This window comes from Arachis hypogaea, chromosome 15 (genome assembly GCF_003086295.3).
Source record: "Arachis hypogaea cultivar Tifrunner chromosome 15, arahy.Tifrunner.gnm2.J5K5, whole genome shotgun sequence".
Classification (NCBI taxonomy): Eukaryota; Viridiplantae; Streptophyta; class Magnoliopsida; order Fabales; family Fabaceae; genus Arachis; species Arachis hypogaea.
The window spans coordinates 22,853,784-22,873,815 of NC_092050.1; the positions used below are offsets into that span (position 1 = coordinate 22,853,784).

At 30.1% G+C, this 20,032-nt stretch overlaps 2 protein-coding genes across 3 annotated transcripts; one reads left to right on the forward strand and one right to left on the reverse strand.

The window, feature by feature from the left end:
• Nucleotides 1–205: 205 nt before the first annotated feature.
• Nucleotides 206–3,902, forward strand: LOC112749969 (ribose-phosphate pyrophosphokinase 4). The gene is made up of 7 exons (XM_025798424.3): nucleotides 206–711; nucleotides 1,400–1,715; nucleotides 1,817–1,912; nucleotides 2,211–2,279; nucleotides 2,372–2,500; nucleotides 2,632–2,731; nucleotides 3,380–3,902. Exons 1-7 carry the CDS (start codon nucleotides 317–319, stop codon nucleotides 3,511–3,513), a joined length of 1,239 nt encoding a protein of 412 aa, XP_025654209.1. The 5' UTR covers nucleotides 206–316; the 3' UTR covers nucleotides 3,514–3,902.
• Nucleotides 3,903–5,103: 1,201 nt separating this feature from the next.
• On the reverse strand, nucleotides 5,104–19,504 carry LOC112746941 (isoliquiritigenin 2'-O-methyltransferase-like). 2 transcript variants are annotated; one of them, XR_011872958.1, is made up of 5 exons: nucleotides 19,000–19,504; nucleotides 18,249–18,559; nucleotides 17,930–18,119; nucleotides 5,580–5,644; nucleotides 5,104–5,491 (listed from the first exon to the last, which is right to left on the reverse strand). XR_011872958.1 is itself a non-coding variant. In XM_025795047.2 (3 exons), the coding sequence occupies exons 1-3, from the start codon at nucleotides 19,377–19,379 to the stop codon at nucleotides 18,046–18,048; spliced, it is 765 nt and encodes a 254-aa protein (XP_025650832.1). In that variant the 5' UTR covers nucleotides 19,380–19,504; the 3' UTR covers nucleotides 17,675–18,045. The 2 variants fall into 2 exon arrangements, 1 of the variants encoding a protein (XP_025650832.1); XM_025795047.2 differs by lacking the exons at nucleotides 5,104–5,491; nucleotides 5,580–5,644 and having other exon boundaries at nucleotides 17,675–18,119.
• Between the last annotated feature and the right edge of the window lie 528 nt (nucleotides 19,505–20,032).

A 20,032-nucleotide genomic window follows, 5' to 3' on the forward strand; every position in this document is an offset into this window, starting at 1 on the left:
TTTATTATTATTTAATTATTAATTTAATTTTTTTAATTTAAAATTTTTAATTTAACAATTTAATAATATATTTTATTCTATATTTTTAAATATTAATAGATAATTATGACTTAAAAATAATAAATGTCTGGTGACCCAACATTCCTCGTTATTAATTATAATTACTTACTGATTAAGTCACCAAAAAAAAATTGCTTACTGATTAATAGTATTTTTGTTTAGTAACAAACTCAAACTCCAACCGGCACCTGCCATCAAATAGTGTGTGACTCTATGAAACAAATAGTGTCGGCGATGCAACCGGTGACTGCTGAGAATGGAGGCGCCACCCAGTTTCTTCTTGTCCCAAAACAGATCCCTCACTCTCAAACCCTCTTCTCCCCTTCACTCCCACTTCCTCCTTCCCAATTCCAATAAGAACAACGACAAAAACCGCTTCTCTTCTACGTGCGAGATCAAGAGCAACCTCCGCAACTGGTCAATTGAGCACGTGCGGGAAATGAACAAAGACACTTCCATTCACGGTAACAACAACTCTTCCTCCTCCTCATTTTCTTCTTCGTTGGTCTCTGTCTCCGCTGCTACTTCATCTGAATTCCGCACCAAGAATGCTAAAAAGGTTGTTCTCTTTTTCTGCGACGAGACCAAGTCCCTTGCTCAGAAAATCGCCTCTGAATCTGACACCATCGAACTCCGCACTATCTCTTGGGGGTTTGTTTCATTTTCTCTTTTTCTCTTTTTGTTTTTTTGTTTTTTTTTTTTTCTTTTCTTCTTTCCCGTGCTATGTCTTGCCAATATGTGTTTTTGACCAATGTGGTAATGTGTATTGGTTTTTCGTTGACTCTGGACTCTCCCGGTTCAATGTCTCTATGATCCTATTAAGTTGAATTGCAGTTTCGTGATGGAATTGATGTAGTGTGATGTTCAAATTTCGGAACTTGGAAATGCCCATTAAGAGAGAGTAAATAGGAGAAACTACAGGACCAACTTTTAGATAGCCAACATTAGACAATTTTAGAGTTTAGTTTTGTAATATAGGATTTAGGGTTAAGAGTTTATGATCAGGGTATAGAATTTTAATATCAACAAAATAATTTTAAAATAATTAGTTGGACTCAGCGACATTCAAAATGCAGAAATTTATGTTAACAATGATGAGTTGACGGGTTTAAGGGAGTAGTTCAATTCACCATTGCCAATTTCCTATTCCCACTTCTATTATAGGCTTATACTGTAATTTTACTTAAGAATGCTAAAATTATGATCTTGATGTGATGCCTGAGGTTACTGAAACTGTTGCTATGTTACATTGGTATTGTTCTTTTTTTTTTCCCTACCTTGTTTGCATTTTGAATACATTTTTTGGGTTTCCACTGAAATGCTTTATATTATGCTTCAGAAAGTTTCCTGATGGTTTTCCCAACATATTCATTCCAAATGCTCAAAGTATTCGTGGACAGCATGTAGCTTTTCTGGCATCGTTCAGTTCTCCAGCAGTGATTTTTGAGCAGATACCTGTTATTTATCAATTGCCGAAACTGTTTATTTCCTCGTTTACCCTTGTCCTTCCGTTCTTCCCCACTGGCACTTCTGAAAGAATGGAAGATGAAGGAGATATTGCTACGGCTTTTACTTTGGCTAGGCTTTTGTCGAACATACCAATTTCTAGGGGAGGACCTACTAGTTTGGTGACATTTGATATTCATGCTTTGCAGGTTCATGCCTTATATTGGTAGAATGAATTCCTTTTTATAGTTGTTGCTGGTTGGTTCATATCTTATTTTCCCTTATTGGTTGATGATTTGCTTCAACACAGGAGAGATTCTACTTTGGCGATAACATTCTACCGTGCTTTGAGAGTGGCATACCATTGCTTAAAAGAAGGCTTCAAGATCTCCCTGATTCTGACAATGTACGGATTTCACTCATATCTTTATTTCTTCTCCTTTGTGAAAACTTCGTGTGTTCTTTTTGTATATATTGTTCTGCCTTTTCCCCTTTGAGTGATAGAAACTGCGGATCTTTTGCACTTGCAAGTAATCAACCTATCATTTTGAAAGTTGCTTCTCATATTTTACCATTAAGTCTTCTCCATATTATTCTGAAAAGAAACATGCTTATATTTCATTAGATGTTAACTGAAAAAGTGAATGAGTAATTGCTTTCATACTATCTTCTTCATTGACAAGTTGGGAATTCATGTATCACAGATATCAATTGCTTTTCCTGATGATGGTGCTTGGAAACGATTTCATAAGCAACTCCAGCATTTTCCAACGGTATTGCTCTAACAATTTTTGTCGTGTGTATCAATCTGGTGCCAGATTCAGCATTGCTTCCATCTGTTACCACTTACACAATGCATATGCAGATAGTTTGTGCAAAAGTTAGGGAAGGAGATCAACGGATTGTTCGTATTAAGGAGGGAGATCCGAGTGCTCGGCATGTTGTGATTGTTGATGATTTGGTTCAATCGGGTGGAACTCTAGTAGAATGTCAGGTACAGACATTTATGTTAGAGGATTCATACCTAACATACTGCACAAAATCAAAGTCTTATATTCTATTATTTATTGTAAGAAAGCTTCTCTTATGTTTTATTTCATAACTTGTAAGTTTTTCATCTTTCAGAAAGTTTTGGCAGCTCATGGAGCAGAAAAGATTAGTGCTTATGTAACGCATGGCATTTTTCCAAATAAATCATGGGCGCGCTTTGAACATGACAATGGAGGTAGTGCTTCATTTGCATTGCTTTTTTTCATAGATCCATGTTCATTGCCTCTCCTTTGTCATAGAGGAACATAAATTCATATGAAATATTCATGAACTTGTTAATCCACTTCCTTTTATTTATTTGATTTAGTTGAATTTTTCTTGAAAATTTACTGGGTTTTATATGGCATTATACTCCATGAACATTCTTTAGTCATGTCACACTTCTCTTCAAGATCCCATCGACTTGAAAAAGTTCAGATATCCAGTCACTTTTCACTTGGTTCATTGACTATATTTCAGCATGAGTTTCTTGTCATTGTGTAGTTTTTTCATTTTGAAGAAGTATCAATATATTTATGGAAAGATTTTACATTACATTTGTAAACTCTTGTGTGTTTTTAAATCTTTCACTAACACATCTAGGTGAACTGCGGATTAAGTTTGAATATTATTGTGTGTTAAAAAGAGGATTTCATTTCTAAGTAGTGATAAATGACTCATGTTTTTTATGTACTCAATTGAAACTTTGTCATTTTAACACTATAGGGTGGAAATGGAACCTCCACTCTTTATCCTATGATAATAATATTTCCAAATGAGTACTAAGAAAAACTCACAAGGGCAATCTAATGTTTACTTATATGTCTTACCTGTAACACTTCAGGGAATCCAGAGAGTGCATTCACCTACTTCTGGATCACAGATTCATGCCCATTGACAGTGAAGGAGGTGACGAACAAGCCGCCATTTGAGGTTCTCAGTCTTGCAAGCTCTATATCAGCCAGTCTCCAAATCTGAAAAAGGAACACAATGTTATTATTATTATTAATCTCATCCTCAAAATAAATAAGGACAAAAGAAGTAGAAAATCCTCTTCTTCATAGAGATAGAGCTCTTTTAGCATGCGGCTTATACTAGCAACTTTCAAAGGGGTAAAAAAAAAAAAAGAAAAAAGAAGCTTTGCCAAGGCCAACATCTACCTTGATTTGCTTTCATGCAGCTTAATGTTTGTTAATAGAAAGTAGTTTATTAAACATAATCATGTACCTTTTTTTTTGGCCTTTTGGATTTTGGTAGTTTAAATCTTGTGTGTTCTTTGTGTGTAAATGTACAAGAATAATGAATGCTGATTTGTGCACCTTTGGTTCCAACCTGAGAAAATTGAAGTAATGATTGAGGATCCACAATCTCAACTCTCAAGCGCCAAAAACCAGAAAAAGATTGATGCAGTTACTAGAATCATACAGGTTAAATTCGAAATGGAGATGGTATACGGTGATGAAGGGAAGAAACATCTTCATGTGAGAAACTTGTGACTCAATAGTTTCGGAGTAAAAATGGATCTTCTCAATTTTTTCTCTTAAATCCTTAGGTGGAACTAAGAGAAGATGTTAAATGGTAAAATATCATATTTGACAAAATAATGGAGGGAAAAAAATTAGAATTCATTCCTTTTGGAAGATATGTGTCCGTAGTTGTAGATATGATGGATTTGAGTATTTGACACAATGTCAAACAGTTTTTGTAGGTGAATCACAGTTTTAGTATACTAGATGATGTAATTAGCTAGTTGATGTTAGTTCTTGTAAGTCTCATTTTTTCTTGTTGAGTAAGAAAGTGAACCAGTAAGAAACCACTTTCTCGTCTCAGCTTCTCAACTCCTCCTACATCAATTCACATCTCTTTTTGATTCTTTATTCTCTGAATCACCATTTCTTCAATTAGCTTTCTTTAATTTATGCATAACTTCCTTTTCCCTGGTTCAATGAGGAGATGGTTTCTCTTGGAGATAAAACTAGAAATCCGAAACTTTAGCTCGACACTGTATTGCAATTTTATAGATGATTTATTTTGGTTCCCCTTTCATGGAAGTCGAATAAATGAAACCTAGATGTCTATTTTCCATAGAATATGTAGAAGAAGAAACCAAGTACGGTTGGATCGTGAAATTCATAATTCAGCATCGAAGTATTTTGCAATATCAAAGTCCAAATGAATTAAATTCATTAAAACTTGTTAAAATCTAACTAGCTTGCACTATTTCATAGAGGTTTAATTATAAGTTGTAAGCCAATACCATTTAAATTTGCTGAGATTTTAATGATAACATACATACTCTATTGAGAGTTCTTCCATTTTACACCTTATATAGTTAGTTATATATACATCAACTATGCAAGATACCGTGTACATTAAAATTCAATCACCAAATTAATTACTAGTGTATAATACATGCTAAAATATTAAACATATATTAAAAATAAGTTAAATAATATATGTATTTATACATAAATATATAGTAGTTGATTTGGTAACTAATTTTTAATGTGCAGACATTATTTTGTTATATATATATATATATTCGAAATTGTTTATATGTTTGGGTCATTATTGTTTCTTCTCTCAATACTATTTTAAGGACTGGTAAAAAGGTATTATATACATATAAGTTACTGGTTAATTAATTAATTTTTATTTGTAAAACTCCATCACTGCAAACGAAATTGAGGAATCATTGCAAGTAACCTCAAATCGGGAAAATCCGGAGCTCTTGCATAATTTTTTAAATTGCTTCTCAGTTCTTTCCTTTACCATGAACTAGAAGCATAAGACAATCCAGATTCACAGCATAAGTATCCTTAGACGATGATGTTGATTTCGGAATTTCAGGCAATAAAGTATCCAAAACTATGACCTTCCCATGTGCTGGCAAAGCTTCGTAGCAGTTTCTTAAAAACATCACACATTCTTCATCTCCCCAATTATGACATACATGCTGAAATGATGACAATATATTAGATTTTGTTATATAAATGAATAAATTTGAATGCTTTAAATTGTAGCTACAATGCTAATAACCTAACCTTGAGCAAAATGGCATCGCCTTTTGGAACACTTGTAAACATGTCTCCTCCGATATGCTCTAACCCTTTATGCAAAATAGTTCTCTCTAAATTAATGATTTTCAAATATATACAATTATACATATATTGTACTTTTATCCGTAATTACAATACGGGAATATAAATATTTTAAAATTATATCGGTTTTATCCTGATATAACACAAAAGATTTATAAAATCAAATTACCTTTACAAAAAGATTGTAGGAGACAAAAGTCTCCATTGACTAAGAAGACTAGGATCTTCGTGGATAAAAAATCAAATAATAAGATTTTTAATTATTATTTTCATGTGAAAGAATTTGATTTATTACTAATAATTAATTTTAATATTCGTTATCTAAAATTTGAAATAATTTAACTTATATACTTTTGATTAGGTGTTAAGACTGTTGCACAAATAGAAATAATTAACTTTTATGCTTGTTATTTAAAAATAATATTTTTTTCTCTGTACGTATATAAAAATATAATTAAATATTAGCATGAAAAAAATTATATTGATAGTTATAAAATTAACTCAAAATTAATTTTCTTTAAACAATTGAATCTTGATTTTAACTTTTAATTATAACATTAGTATTCTCTCTAATTATATTTAATAAATATTTGAAAGAAGAAAAAAAAATATAGATTAGAAAGATACACAGTGAAAATTTAAAACTAAACAAAAAAACTAAAAAAATATGTATATAATAATAATATTTTTTATTTGAATTATATTATTTTGTTAATTTTATTTTTTGTAGAATAAAAAGATAGAAAAAATAGAGAATGAAAGAAAAGAGAGAGAAAGATAAAGATGAAGACTGAGAGAGGGGATTTGTTAATTTTGAAAAAAAAATATTTTAATTATAATAAAAAATATCTGATGACACATTTTGATTTGTCAAATTACTAATACAAAATATAAATTACAAATTACATATAGAGTGGAAAGAGTAAAGAGAAATAGAAAAAGAGAGAGATAGATGAGAGAATTTAAGAAGAGATTATTAATTTTGGAAGGAAATATTTTTTTTCAATTTGAATAAGAGAATATCATGTGACACATTTGGTTATTAAATTAGATAATAATATATAAATATATTAAAATTATATATAGAGTGAGAAAGGTAGAAAGAACTAGAAAAAATGGAGAGAGGTATATGAGAGAATTTAGGAAGGGAGTTTATTAATTTTAGAGAAAAATATTTTCTCTTAAATTTAATAAGAGTATTATGTAACACATTTTATTATTAAATTAGATAATAATATATAATATAATACAATATATAATATAGTTATATTTTAATTTTAATTTTAATATAATTAAAAAATGTCATGTTGCACATTTTGATTGTCAAATTTATAATTATTTATTGATAATGATATATAAAAGAGATAGAGTGGTTGAAGGAATAAGAGGGATAGATAAAGAGAGAGGGAAGAGGGAAAACTCTTTAATTTTGGAGGGAAAGATTTGATTTTAATTGCAATGAGGAAATGACATGTGGCACATCTTAGTTGTAAAATTAGTAGGGAGAATGGAAGAATTCTTTAATTTTGGAGGAAAAGTTTGATTTTAATTGTAATGAAGGAGTGACATGTGGCACATTTTGGTTGTAAAATTAGTAGGAAGAAGGATATAATTCTTTAATTTTGGAGGAAAAAATTTAATTTCAATTGCAATGAAAAAGTGACATGTGGTACATTTTAGTTATAAAATTAGATAGATATATATAATAGATATGTTTTCTCTTATTATGATAAGATTATATTTTAGAAATGATCACATTATTTATTTTCTAATTCTAAAATTAATTTTCACTTTTTTAGATGTTACAAATATATAGATTAAGTGCTTGTTTGGACGCTATTATTTTAATAAAAAAATATTTTTTTTAATAAAAAAATCTTTTTTTACTTTTAGCGTATTTGACAGATTTCTAGTAGTAAAAGTAAAAGTATTAAAAAATATATTTTTTAGGAAATTGTAATTTACATATTTTTTTAAAAGATCTTTTTTTAAAAGAAAATATATTTTTTATGTAATAAATAAACAAAAAAGTACTTTTATATTGGTCTTGTTTGGATGCCATTCTCGCAAAAGATCTTTTTTTTAAATGATATTTTTTTAAAAGACCTTTTAGAAAAGTAAAAGTGATTTTATGTTTGGATATCTCATATAAAAATATCTTTTTATCTATCAATTATATTTGGATAAAATATGATAAAAAGTACTTTTTTATTCATTTATTATGTGAAAAATATTTTTTTTAAAGAAAAATATCTTTAAAAAAAAGATGTAAATTGTAGCTTTTCAAAAAAAATGTTTTTATTTTTATTTTTTTAGTACTTTTACTTTTACTATTTGAAATTTGCCATACATACTAAAAAATAAAAAAAAGATCTTTTCTCATTGAAAAAAGATATTTTTTATCAATTTAATGGCGCTCAAACTGGCACATTGTTATACTCAAATATAATTGATAGATAAAAAGATCTTTTTGCATGAAATATTCAAACATAAAATTACTTTTACTTTTCCATAAGATCTTTTAAAAAAGAAAATAATTAAAAAAAAGATATTTTCTTAGAAACTCACCCAAACAAGCCTAAATCTTGTTGATCACTCAAAGTGATCAAATTCTATCTGTAGGATGTCTTTGTTTACGGGACACTGAGATAGAAACACAGAGACACAAAATCGTGTTTGACAGTTGAGACATGAACAGAGACATTGTGTCCAAAGATACTGAATTAATGTATTTTGTATCCATCCTGACAGGAAGAACACAACTTATTTTTCATTTTTTTATTATTCTTGTTAATTTTTTATAATTATATTTTTCTTTTCAATTTTTTTGAATGAAAAAAATAAAAATAAATTGAATTTTATAAATTATTCTAATTTATTACCAAACAAAATATAAGAATACAAAATTTTGTGTTTCCATCCTCTGTATCTTATTCTCAATATCTTGTCTTATTCTATTCTCAGAAACAACCATGGCCTATAATCCAAAAAATAAACATAAATAATAATAGAGAGTTGCTATACATCCAAGTATTTTTTCATCCAAATAGGTCCAACACCAACAAAAACTACTCTCATTAAAGGAACGTGATCACACGCGCGTTTCATAACGCAATTTCTTCATCTTCGTCTTCTCCTTTTTCGTTTCCTCTTTCTCCTCTTCTTCTTCCTCCTTCTCCTTTTAAATTCGCGCACGTAGGTTCTTCTTCTGCTTCTTCTTCGCACACGCATATTCTTCTTTTTTTTCTTCTTCTTCTTCTTTCATTATAATCATCACCAACAACACCAACATTTTGCTCGGTTAAGTGGAATTGCTCATTTTGATTCACTTGATTGTTAATGTATTCAGTTGAGTCCTTGTGCATGTAAAAATATTTTTCTTACTGATTGAATGTTTATCACGTTTTATTCAGCACATAATTGGTATTCGGTTCAGTGGTGTTGGCTGTTTCGGTTTACCTGATTGTTATGTGTTCAGTTGGCTTCTTTTGCATGAAAAAAGGCCATTATTGATGATTGAATGTTTATGACATTTTATTCAGTACATGAATGCTGCTCGGTTCACGCACGCAGATCCTTTCGTTATAGTCATTACCAACAACAGCAATATTTTGCTCGGTTAAGTGGAGTTTCTCATTTTAATTCACTTGATTGTTAATGTATTCAGTTGAGTCTTTGTGCATGCAGAAATATTTTTTTTACTGATTGAATGCTTATCACGTTTTATTCAGCACATGATTAGTGTTCGGTTCAGTGGTGTTGACCATTTTGGTTCACCTGATTGTTATGTGTTCAGTTGACTTCTTTTGCATATAAAAATTCTATTCTTGATGATTGAATGTTTATGACGTTTTATTCAGCACATGAATGTTGCTCGGTTAAGTGGAGTTGCTCATTTTGAATTACCTGATTGTTAGTGTGTTCAATTGAGTCTTGTGCATGTAGAAATATTTTTCTTGATGATTAAATGTTTATGACGTTTTATTCAGTACATGAATGATGTTCGGTTCAGTGGAGTTGGCCATTTCGGTTCATTTCTGTTCTGCACAATTCAAAACTCTTCCTCCTCACCTTCTACTGTTTCTTCACCAGGGAGAAAAGGAGAAAAAGACAAAAAAAATACAGTAGCAATAACAACAAAAGAATGACGATAAGGAGAAAACACGTAAAGAAGAAGAAACGCGAAAAAGAAGGAGGAGAATGAGGATCGTTGGAGGAGGAAGGCGAAGAAGAAGAAGAAGCTCTGTGCGTAAACGAACGTGAGAAGAAGCGCGTGACCTAAAATCACTTGGATGAACTTGGATGCTAAAATTGTTTGGATTTGGAGAATATCTCATAATAATATAGATTGATAGTTGTGTACTAAGAAGCTTAAGAGTTAAGATACAATACAATAAAATTTTTAAAACCTTAAAATTTACAAATTTTACTAATTCCAAAATTTTTTCTATAATGAATTTTGTCAAGTCAAAATTTACCAGACTAAATTTAAAGAAAAAGTATAGGTGAACAATAATATTAGTGAACAATATAAACAATGGGGTTAAAAAAGTAAATTAACTACATGTAATCAATGGTTTGATTAATTAAATTCTAATAATAACCATATTTCAAATTCAAAAAAAATCAGGGTTTTCATATTGGTGAATTGAGACTCTACAACTAACCTCTCATTTTATCTTCCTCTTACTAGATCTTTTTCTCTTCTTCACTCTCAACCCAGCACAGCTTGAGACCACAACCGAGGCCCAACCCTCCGTCTGACACCACCGCTATTACCACCGTCGCCTGCCCTCTCTCTCTTCCCTCTATTCTCTTTTTCTTTCCTCTTTCCTCATTTCTCCCCAATCCCTTGTACGCTACCCCTGTTCTTTGTGCAAAGTCCAACCCCAGCGAGAAACCTCGGTGCAACCCCCAGCAGCGGCGAAACTCTATGCCGCTGCAACACCGCGTATGCTATCCCTCTCTTTCCATTCTTCCCCTTTCACCAATGCAGGTTCCATGATTTCCCCTGTCCTTGTGTTCTTTCGTTTATTTATTTTAACTGCTTTTTAATTCTGCTTTTAGAGTTTAGATTAGGCTTAGATTAATGGATTAATACTTTCTGGATTGTAAAATGTTTGATGGCTAATTTTTCTAGATTGATTGCTGCTTAAATTGAGTTCAAAATATCTGTTTACATATTGTGCACACCATATGCTCGATAAAATACCTGAGTGAAACTTTTTGTTTAATTCTTATGTTTGGCCAGCATTTATCTTAAATTTTGTTCTCTATAGGCATTATAATTCAAAATTGTGCAATTTTATGCTATTTTTAATGATGTTTGGATTGAGTTTTGACAAGACACTTGATTATTATTTTTGTTTAAACACCAAATTGGTTTAAAATTTCAAGTTTGGTCATTTGATTGGTGTAATTTAAGAAGTGCATATCATGTTTAGTTAAGTGAATTGAATGAAACTACCTATTCATGTATGTTTTGAATATACTTGAATTTTAATTAATCCCTCTCTTGCTTTTGTGCCAATTATCTATTTTTCCTGAGTTGTATTCCATTTTTTCTTTTTCAGGATGTGTCATAAAGGCAAGGAACCGGCTTCATCATCGGCTCCCGCCGAGGTTCGTCCGAGTAATCAACCGGACGTTATGATAGACAATGAGAATGATTCTTGTTCCTTAATAATGGTAGGTTTCTTTCATGTAAAGTAGGCAATGCTCATAAAAGTTATGAAGTAGTTGTATTAATTGTTAAATACCTAATCGGACCATAAAACTTACGTCAAAGGTGATTTGTGATTTTGCTCATTTTTTAGGTTTGACAAAAGAATCACTTCTTTTGCTGAGGACAAGTTCCAAAGAGATGGCATTGATGTGAAAATTGGATCCATGGTTGTGAAGGTATCTGATAAAGAAATTTCGACTAAAGAAATGAAAAATGGAGGAGAAATCACTACAATGTCATATGGAATGGCTGTCTGGTCAACTGGCATTGGGACTCATCTATTTATCAATGAGGGTGTTGAATGATGTGGGAGAGCTCAATGACAACAAGTTGCATAGGAATTGAGATACATCATGTACTATATTTTAAGTCATTTAAACGAAGGTAGATGTTCATTTTACTATAATTATGAATGGTTATTTCCATTCTAAAGGGGATGGTTATTTTGGATATACTATTTGTAGTACAATTTATTACCCTGTTGTGTTAATATAAACAAAAAAAATTAAAAGAAAAATTAAAATGGGCTAAATGTTCATTTTACTAGGTAGGCTGCTGGTTATTTTCATTTTAATTTGGATGTTCATTTGATTTGGATTGAATTTAACATAATTTTGTTAAGTGGATGGTTATTTTCATTCTAATTTGGATGTTTATTTGTTGGGGTTTGAATTTAACATATTTCAATTTTAAACTTTAAAATAATATGTTCATTCTAATTCTAATAATAACCATATTTCAAATTTAAACGAAGACAGATGTTCATTTTATTATAATTACGGATGGTTATTTCTATTTTAAAGTGGATGATTATTTTGGATATACTATTTGTAGTACAATTTATTATTCTACTATGTTAATATAAACAAAAAAATTAAAAGAAATGTACTGTGTTATTAATTGAATTTGACCACTTTCAAGGCCCGTTGTTCATGTTAGTTAGATAAATTATTGGTTATCTAACGTTGCCCAAATTTAAAATAATAAATAATAAAAAATTCGTCTTTAAAAAATCACACGATTTCTAAATTAATTCCTAAAAAATTATTTTAATCAAATTTAGTCTTTCCGTCACTCCCCAATGACGGTGCTAACCGCACTGTTCTTTTCATGAGCTAGATCAACAAATACCTAAACTTAACCTACCCGGTCTCACTCACCCCAAAAATTTCACCCATTAGTCATCTTCTCCCTTGTTGAATCTGTTCCTCATTACTGAAACTCGATAGCCACTAACTCTTGCCTGAGTAGCCATGGATGTCTCTCTAGCTGCCAATGTCATAATGGTGTAGTGATGCTTTGCTATGCTCTTATCGTGCGTCTCTCACTATTATCATTTCTCTTTCTATTTTTCTTTTCCAATAATGACATTTAACTTCTAGTCCCTTTTCCTCATCCTCTTTCTTATTCAATTGTTTCTTTCTTTCTTTTTTTAAGGTTGTGGTGTTTCTTGTTAATTTCGTCAGAGAGATCAAAATCCTCTAAAAAAAGATAAAAATATATACTAAAATGGCACCTTTGTTCAGCTGGGGTACAAAAGAGAGCCACCGTAAAACATCGGTGGTGGTCAAGATGGAAAACCCAAACTGGTCCATGGGAGAGCTCGAGGGTCCTTCCGATGAAGACTTGCTCATTGGTGGTGGTGGTAATCGTGAACATTCAAGTCGCGTATGGGAGAAAGAAAGAGGCAAAAACGCAAAATAACTCACCTGGGTTCTTCTCCTTAAAGCACACAAAGCTGTCAGTTGTTTAGCCTCCACAGCGCCCGCATTGTACGGCCTGGTTTTCGCGTGGCGTGGCCTCTGAAGAGTAGACGAGGACGAGATCCCAGCAGTAAAGAGCAGATTCTACTCATAAAAGAGGGAGAAAAACCAAGGCTAAAAGAAAAAAAACAACACTCCACCACTCTTAAGTTCATGAACATGAAAAAAGTACAGCATAAACAAACCATAAAAGAGTCTCCTTACCTGAGAGTGAGAGGAAAAAAAGGGTTTTATTTTTTCAAGTTTTTTTTTTTAATTTTTAATTTAATTTAACTCTTCCTCTATCCTAAAAACGTCGTTTATGCAACTTAATGACAAGGTCAATTTTTGTTAACTCCGTTAGTAAAAAATATGATAGAAGGATTAATGCGACTAATTAAAAATTTTTTATAGATATATTTGATTAAAAAGAATTTAAAAATTAATTTAAAAATTATATAATTTTTTAGAGACTAATTTAACTATTTACTCAAATTTAAAAAAAGGTGTCTCGAAAAAAAAAATATACAAATAAATTATTTACAATTATAAAAGTAAAAATAGGGCAATTTACCCAAATAAATAAATTGAGTGAATTCTTTACCTAAATACACAAAATGAAAATTTTTTACGCGCATGTGCATTTTTACTATTATGTAAACCGTCGTAGCCAACCACGGTTTTTAATTTCTACGTAAACCGTTGCTACCAGGGACGTATTATGGTTGGAACACATTAGGCATAAACCGTGGTAGCCTCCCACGGCTACCACGGTTTATGAAGAGAATGGCTTCAACGTAGACCCCCCTTAGCTTCCCAAGGTTTACATGTTAGGTAGTATAAATACATAAACAAACATATAAAAGTGATTCAATTAAACATATAAAATAAATGGACTTACTCAGATGAATTTAGTATACTAAACAAACATATTAAATTTTTTATTGGACAATAATATTAATACTTATTGAATATTCTATTATTTTTTATTATATAAAAATTAAATTAAATAAATAGTAAAATATAAAATAATATTAAATTAAATAAATAAAAAATATCTAATTTTTTATATTTGAACTTAAAGATAGAGAGAGTGTTGTTTATTGAACTTATTAGATATTTTAAGTCATAGTAAAGTATTTAAATTTTAAAAGTGTACTAAAAAATTTAATATGTTTGTTTAGTGTACTAAATTTATTAAATTTATTAAATTTAGTATACTTTTAAAATTTATAATATTTATTAAATTTTTTTATCAATTTATATAAATACAATAATATTAATACTTATTGAATATTCTATTATTTTCTATCATATAAAAAATTAAATTAAATAAATAATAAAATATAAAATAATATTAAATTAAATAAATAAAAAATATCTAATTTTTTATATTTGAACTTAAAGATAGAGAGAGTGTTGTTTATTGAACTTATTACATACTTTAAGTCATAGTAAAGTATTTAAATCAATTGAATTATTTTTTATCTTTTGAAAAAGTACTACTAAGTTTTTTATAAAAAGTTTGGGGGGCTATGCCCCCTTGTCTGAACTAAGCTCCGCCACTAGTTTATTGGGTCTGTTTAAGTTGTATTAGGCACTCTTAATTTGAGTAATGTAAGGTTGGTTAAGTCAATGAATGTCGACATGTTTGTTTAGTGTACTAAATTCATCTCCATTTATTTTATATGTTTAATTGAATCACTTGTATATGTTTGTTTATGTATTTATACTACCTAACATGTAAACCTTGGGAAGCTAGAGGGGTTTACGTTGAAGCCATTCTCTTCATAAACCGTGGGAGGCTACCACAGTTTATGCTTAATGTGTTCCAACCATAATTCGTCCATGGTAGCAACGGTTTACGTAGAAATTAAAAACCGTAGTTGGCTACCACGGTTTACATAATAGTAAAAATGCACATGTGCATAACAAGTTTCCATTTTGTGTATTTAGGTAAAGGATTCACTTAATTTATTTATTTGGGTAAATTGCCCTAAAAATGATTATAAAATATTTAGAAAAGAGAAAATAAATAAAAAAATAAACTATATAATACTACACCTCCTCCTAGGGGTGCACATGGCCCGACTCGATCCGAAAATCCGGCCCGGTTCCAAATATTTTAGGGCCTAATTTGGTGTGATTTTATCGGGTTTAAGGCCGGGTAAGGGTCTTAAAAATAGATCCGGTCATTATTTCGGGTCGGGTTCGGACCATAGTTCGGGTCACCCGAATTTGGTCCGGTGGCCCGGTCATCATACAAAATTAATATTTTGTATTATTAGTGATGGATCATAACTATTCTTATGTGGTATTTAAGTATTATAAACCTTAATATTTTGTCTTATTAGTCATTATAAGACTAAGTTAATGTTTTATGTTTAGACTAATGCATAATATTGTGTTATTTGTATTGATTTAAATATTTGGTATTATTAGATAATATTAGTATTGATTGTGGTTATGCTTTAATTTTGAAGAAGAGTTAGTTCTTGTTATATTTTTCTAAGTGAATTTTATCATGTTAAATAATGGTTAGAGTCTTAAAAATTTGAATATTTTTACATGCTAATCCGAAAGTATATTAATTTCATCGGGTTTAGGGCCAGATTCGGGTCTAATAAATAGACCCGGTGTATATTTCGAGTCGAATCTGAGTCATATCAAACCCGATTTCACATGACCCATGTGCATCCTACCTCCTCCTTTGACCCTTAACACATGTCTTTATAATAAACTAGATTTAGAGCTGCGCAAAAAACTAGTTATTATTTCTTTGTGGTGGTTTTTTATTGAAAAATGATAAGACTAAATTAAAAATGAAAAATTAGTTGGAGGTTGATTAATAACTAATCAGCTAAATATAGGATTAATTCAACTTTGGAACCCACTGTTTTGAAAAGTGCTGTGATTTAGCTTGTGAAAATTGTAGATGATGAATATGTGTGTTGATTGGTTAGTTTGAATCTGGGTTGAGGATAGTCTCTGGTTTTGATAAGGGAAATTCATAGGATGAGGATTTCCAATGGTGATTTTGTGTTTGTGGGTTAAAATGTTGAGAGGACGAAGAAAGCATGGGTCGCGAATACTGGGACCGGGAGAACAGTGGCGGAAGAGGTTGAATGGTCGTAATCAGTTAAGGAGTTAAAAAGTTAAAAGTGACCGTAGACAGACATTGACATAGATACAGGATATGACACGATATAAAATATATTGATATATGAATTTTAATATAAGATATAGAGATACGTATATATATAAAATATAAAGTATATTTTAGATAAATTATAATGATATTTTAATATTTTATTGATATTAAAATATAAATTAATTTTTTAAATATTTTTAATATTTTATTTTAATTATATAAAATATTTAAAATATTTTTAGTTTTAATAATTAATAATATATTCTATTTTTAAATTTATTTTAAGAATAAATATTAAGAATAAGGTTGAACACGTTAATATGTGATGATATTTAGGTGTGTCTAAATGTGTCTGAAATTTTTTTTTATTTTTTATTAATATATGGTTGGACACAACAGACACGCATGTCGAACGAGTATCATGTCCAAAATGTGTCTGCAACTCAGTGAAATGTCCAAGCGTGCTTCATAGGTTAAAAGATATAATAAAAAAATAATTTAAGAATTTTATTTTTTTATAAAATCAACTCTAAATTTAATGATCGGATATTTTTATCAAATATAATTTATTTTTATGAGAATAATAATTTTTTTTGTTAATTTTGTCTGTATTCAATTTTTTATGATAAAAATTAATTATTTATTTTGAGATCAAATTATTAGTCAATTAAATAAAATAAAAAATTAATTGTGATGTATTGACATCATAAAATATTTTATATAATTGTCTAATCACATTTATTATTTTAGATGACTATTTATCGAAAATAATTATTTTTATTGACATGATATTATATAATTAGATGCTAGTCTAAAATTATTTTATACTCATAGCATATCAAAATTAAATTAATAAAAGGGGTAAGTATTGTTTTGGTCTGATCCCTAACGTTTAGGGTCAGAATCTAAATCGTCCAGAACGTAATTTTTTATTTAGAATCATTCTTAACGTTTTTTTCGTATTAAAATCGTATTTTTAATAAATTTTTTAATTTTATTACTAAATTACCCCTATCCTAATAAAAAAATTATAAAATTAAAAAAAAATAAAAGAATGCGGGGAGGGGGAGAGGAGAAAGGAAAGTGGAAAGGACACCGGGAGGAAGGGGAAGGGGAAGGGGAAGGGGGGACGGCGCCGGTGAAGCTTGGAGCTGCTGTCGCCGTCGGGAATTACGAGGGAGAGAGGAGACGCGAGCCACTGTCGCCACTGACCTCGCCTCTGCCGCCTTGCCGCGTCGTTGCTGCACCTTCCCGTTTTTGCTTTTACTTCTTGCTTCAGCTTCTGCATCTTGCTTCGGCCTTTGCTTTCTGTTTCTGCTTGAGCTTCTGGTTGAGCTGTGTTTGCTTTTTTTACTTATGTTTCTGTTTTTGTTTCTAATTCTGATTTTAATTTATTATTTTTTATTTCATTGTTGTTGTGTGTTATTGATTTTGTTGTTGAATTTGATGTTATTATTACTGAATTTGAATAAAGTGTTATTGTTGGTGTTCTTGAATCTAATTATTAGTATTTGATGGCATTAAGGAAGGTGGTGGTGGTGGTGGTGGTAAAGATGCTGGTTGTGGTGGAGAGTATTTTTGTCCATAAAAAATTAAAAAGATAATTTTAATACCAAAAAAATGTTAAAGATGATTCTAAATTAAAAATTATATTAGAAATAGTTTCGATTCTGACCTAAACGTTAGGGACCAAATCAATGCACAAAAATGACGAAGTTGCTTTGACTACAGAACCATGCCTGTCTGTTGGAATGAATTGGATGATCGGCCGAGGACAGCCCCCTCTGCCCCTCACTCTCCTTTCCCTAATATGAACTTTGAGTCATCAAAGCCTTTCTGACTCGGCCTGGCCCGATCGCCCTTGACTGTAGGAAGTGAGTTGCTATGAAGTGTCAGGAACGAAATCCAATTGCCCCTTTTCCGATTAGAAGGCTATAGGCCAAGGGGAAGGTCCCTTATCCCTTAATAAAATAAAGTGGGCAACAATTACGTACCTGGAGGTGCGTTTTCCACAACGTGAGGTAAATCAAAATTAATTCCTTTAATTGATGGATAGTGAAAGAGAATTTGTTTCAGGGCTTGTCCATATCCACCTCCGACATCAACTAACGTTGATATTCCCTCAAAGCCTTTATATGAATCAAGGATTGATTTCATTACCAGAGGTCCAGCTTGAGACATTGCTTGCCCGAAAAGGTTACCGAACTCTCTATCTGTCTCCATATATTCAAATGCTAACTTTCCATACACTTTTTGGAAATGGTTGTGATTGTTAGCGTCTAATATTGCATCTTTTGTATCTTTCCTGTTTTTTAAAACATAATAGTTAATTTTAGAAATTGGAGAATATAACAGAAAAATATATAAACTGGATTATATAGATTAAATTATTGTGTTAAATCTTATAAATTTTTAAAATTTGTAACTAGGTTTTTAAATTTTTAAAGTTCTTAATTGAATATCTAATACTAATATAAAAATATTTTTATTCATCTAATCATACTATTAGCAAATTTATAATTAGATTTTTTTAAATATTTTTAAAACGGTATAAGTTTAATTATAAATTTAAAACTGAGGTAGAGACACAATTAAAATCTTTTAAAAATTTAAAATTCATTAAAAATTTGATAAAATTATAAAGTTTCACAGAATTAAACCCTATCAAAATCACTAAATTTAAGGACACATATGGTATAATAATGAATAATAATCAATAACTTAAGCTAAGTAATATACAATTACCAAACATTACGGTATCCTTGATAGATTAAAGTTGACAATGCAGCCAAGGAACTTCCTTGTTGATCATTACGTGTAAAGTATTGTCCAACAGGGGAGAGAGCATAAACCTTCTCTGTGTCACCATCTTGATTGGTGCGAATGGAGCAAGTGAGAAGAGAATGTACCGCCAACAATGGCAGCATGCGTTCAAGCCTGTTGGCCATATCAGAGTGTTGGTTTGGAAGCTTGGACGCAATTTCAGATGCACACATCCCCAGCGAAGTCTCTGCCTTTGCTATGATCTCAAACAAGTTCATATCAACAGCAGCGTTCAAGATTGCAGGAAACACTTGAGCACCTGCTAATGAAAGAGCTTTGGTGAAAGGATCATTGTCATGCATCTTGGACACTACTGCTACTTTACTCTTTCACCTGATAATATTGTGTATCTATGTGTGTATGATCTTGCTTAATTACTCACTATGTATATATGTATATATTTGTCAATCATGGAGTAGCTGAGTTTTTTCAATTTTATTTTAGGTATGTAAACTCATCTCTCAAACTATAATTCAATGGATGTTATTTTAATATAAATTCAATTTTGATATTTCACTTACATAAAATAGTTTTATATGTGTCTAACTATATAATACTATATCAATAAAAATAAGAGAAAATTTTATTCTCTTCTTCTGAGAGGTGCTAAAATGATACTTTCTTTTCCTCTATTGGTAAAATATATACTTCACTTCCTTATAATTTTTTAAAAAAAAATTTCTTTTTAATCTATTTTAAATTTTTTTGTATTAACTAATATTAATTTTATCTATTTTTTAAGAAAAAATAAATTATTTTTTACAAAAATATCCTTTAACAAAAATATTATTTTTTGATTAAATTGGATTTACCAAAATATTATTTAATAAAAATTTTTCTATTGATTAAATTGTATTTTTTAAAAAATATTTTTTTAATTTTTTTAATGAATAAATTATTTTTTCTTCAGATACCCTTTAATAATATTATAGTTATTAAGAAACTTGTTTTGTAA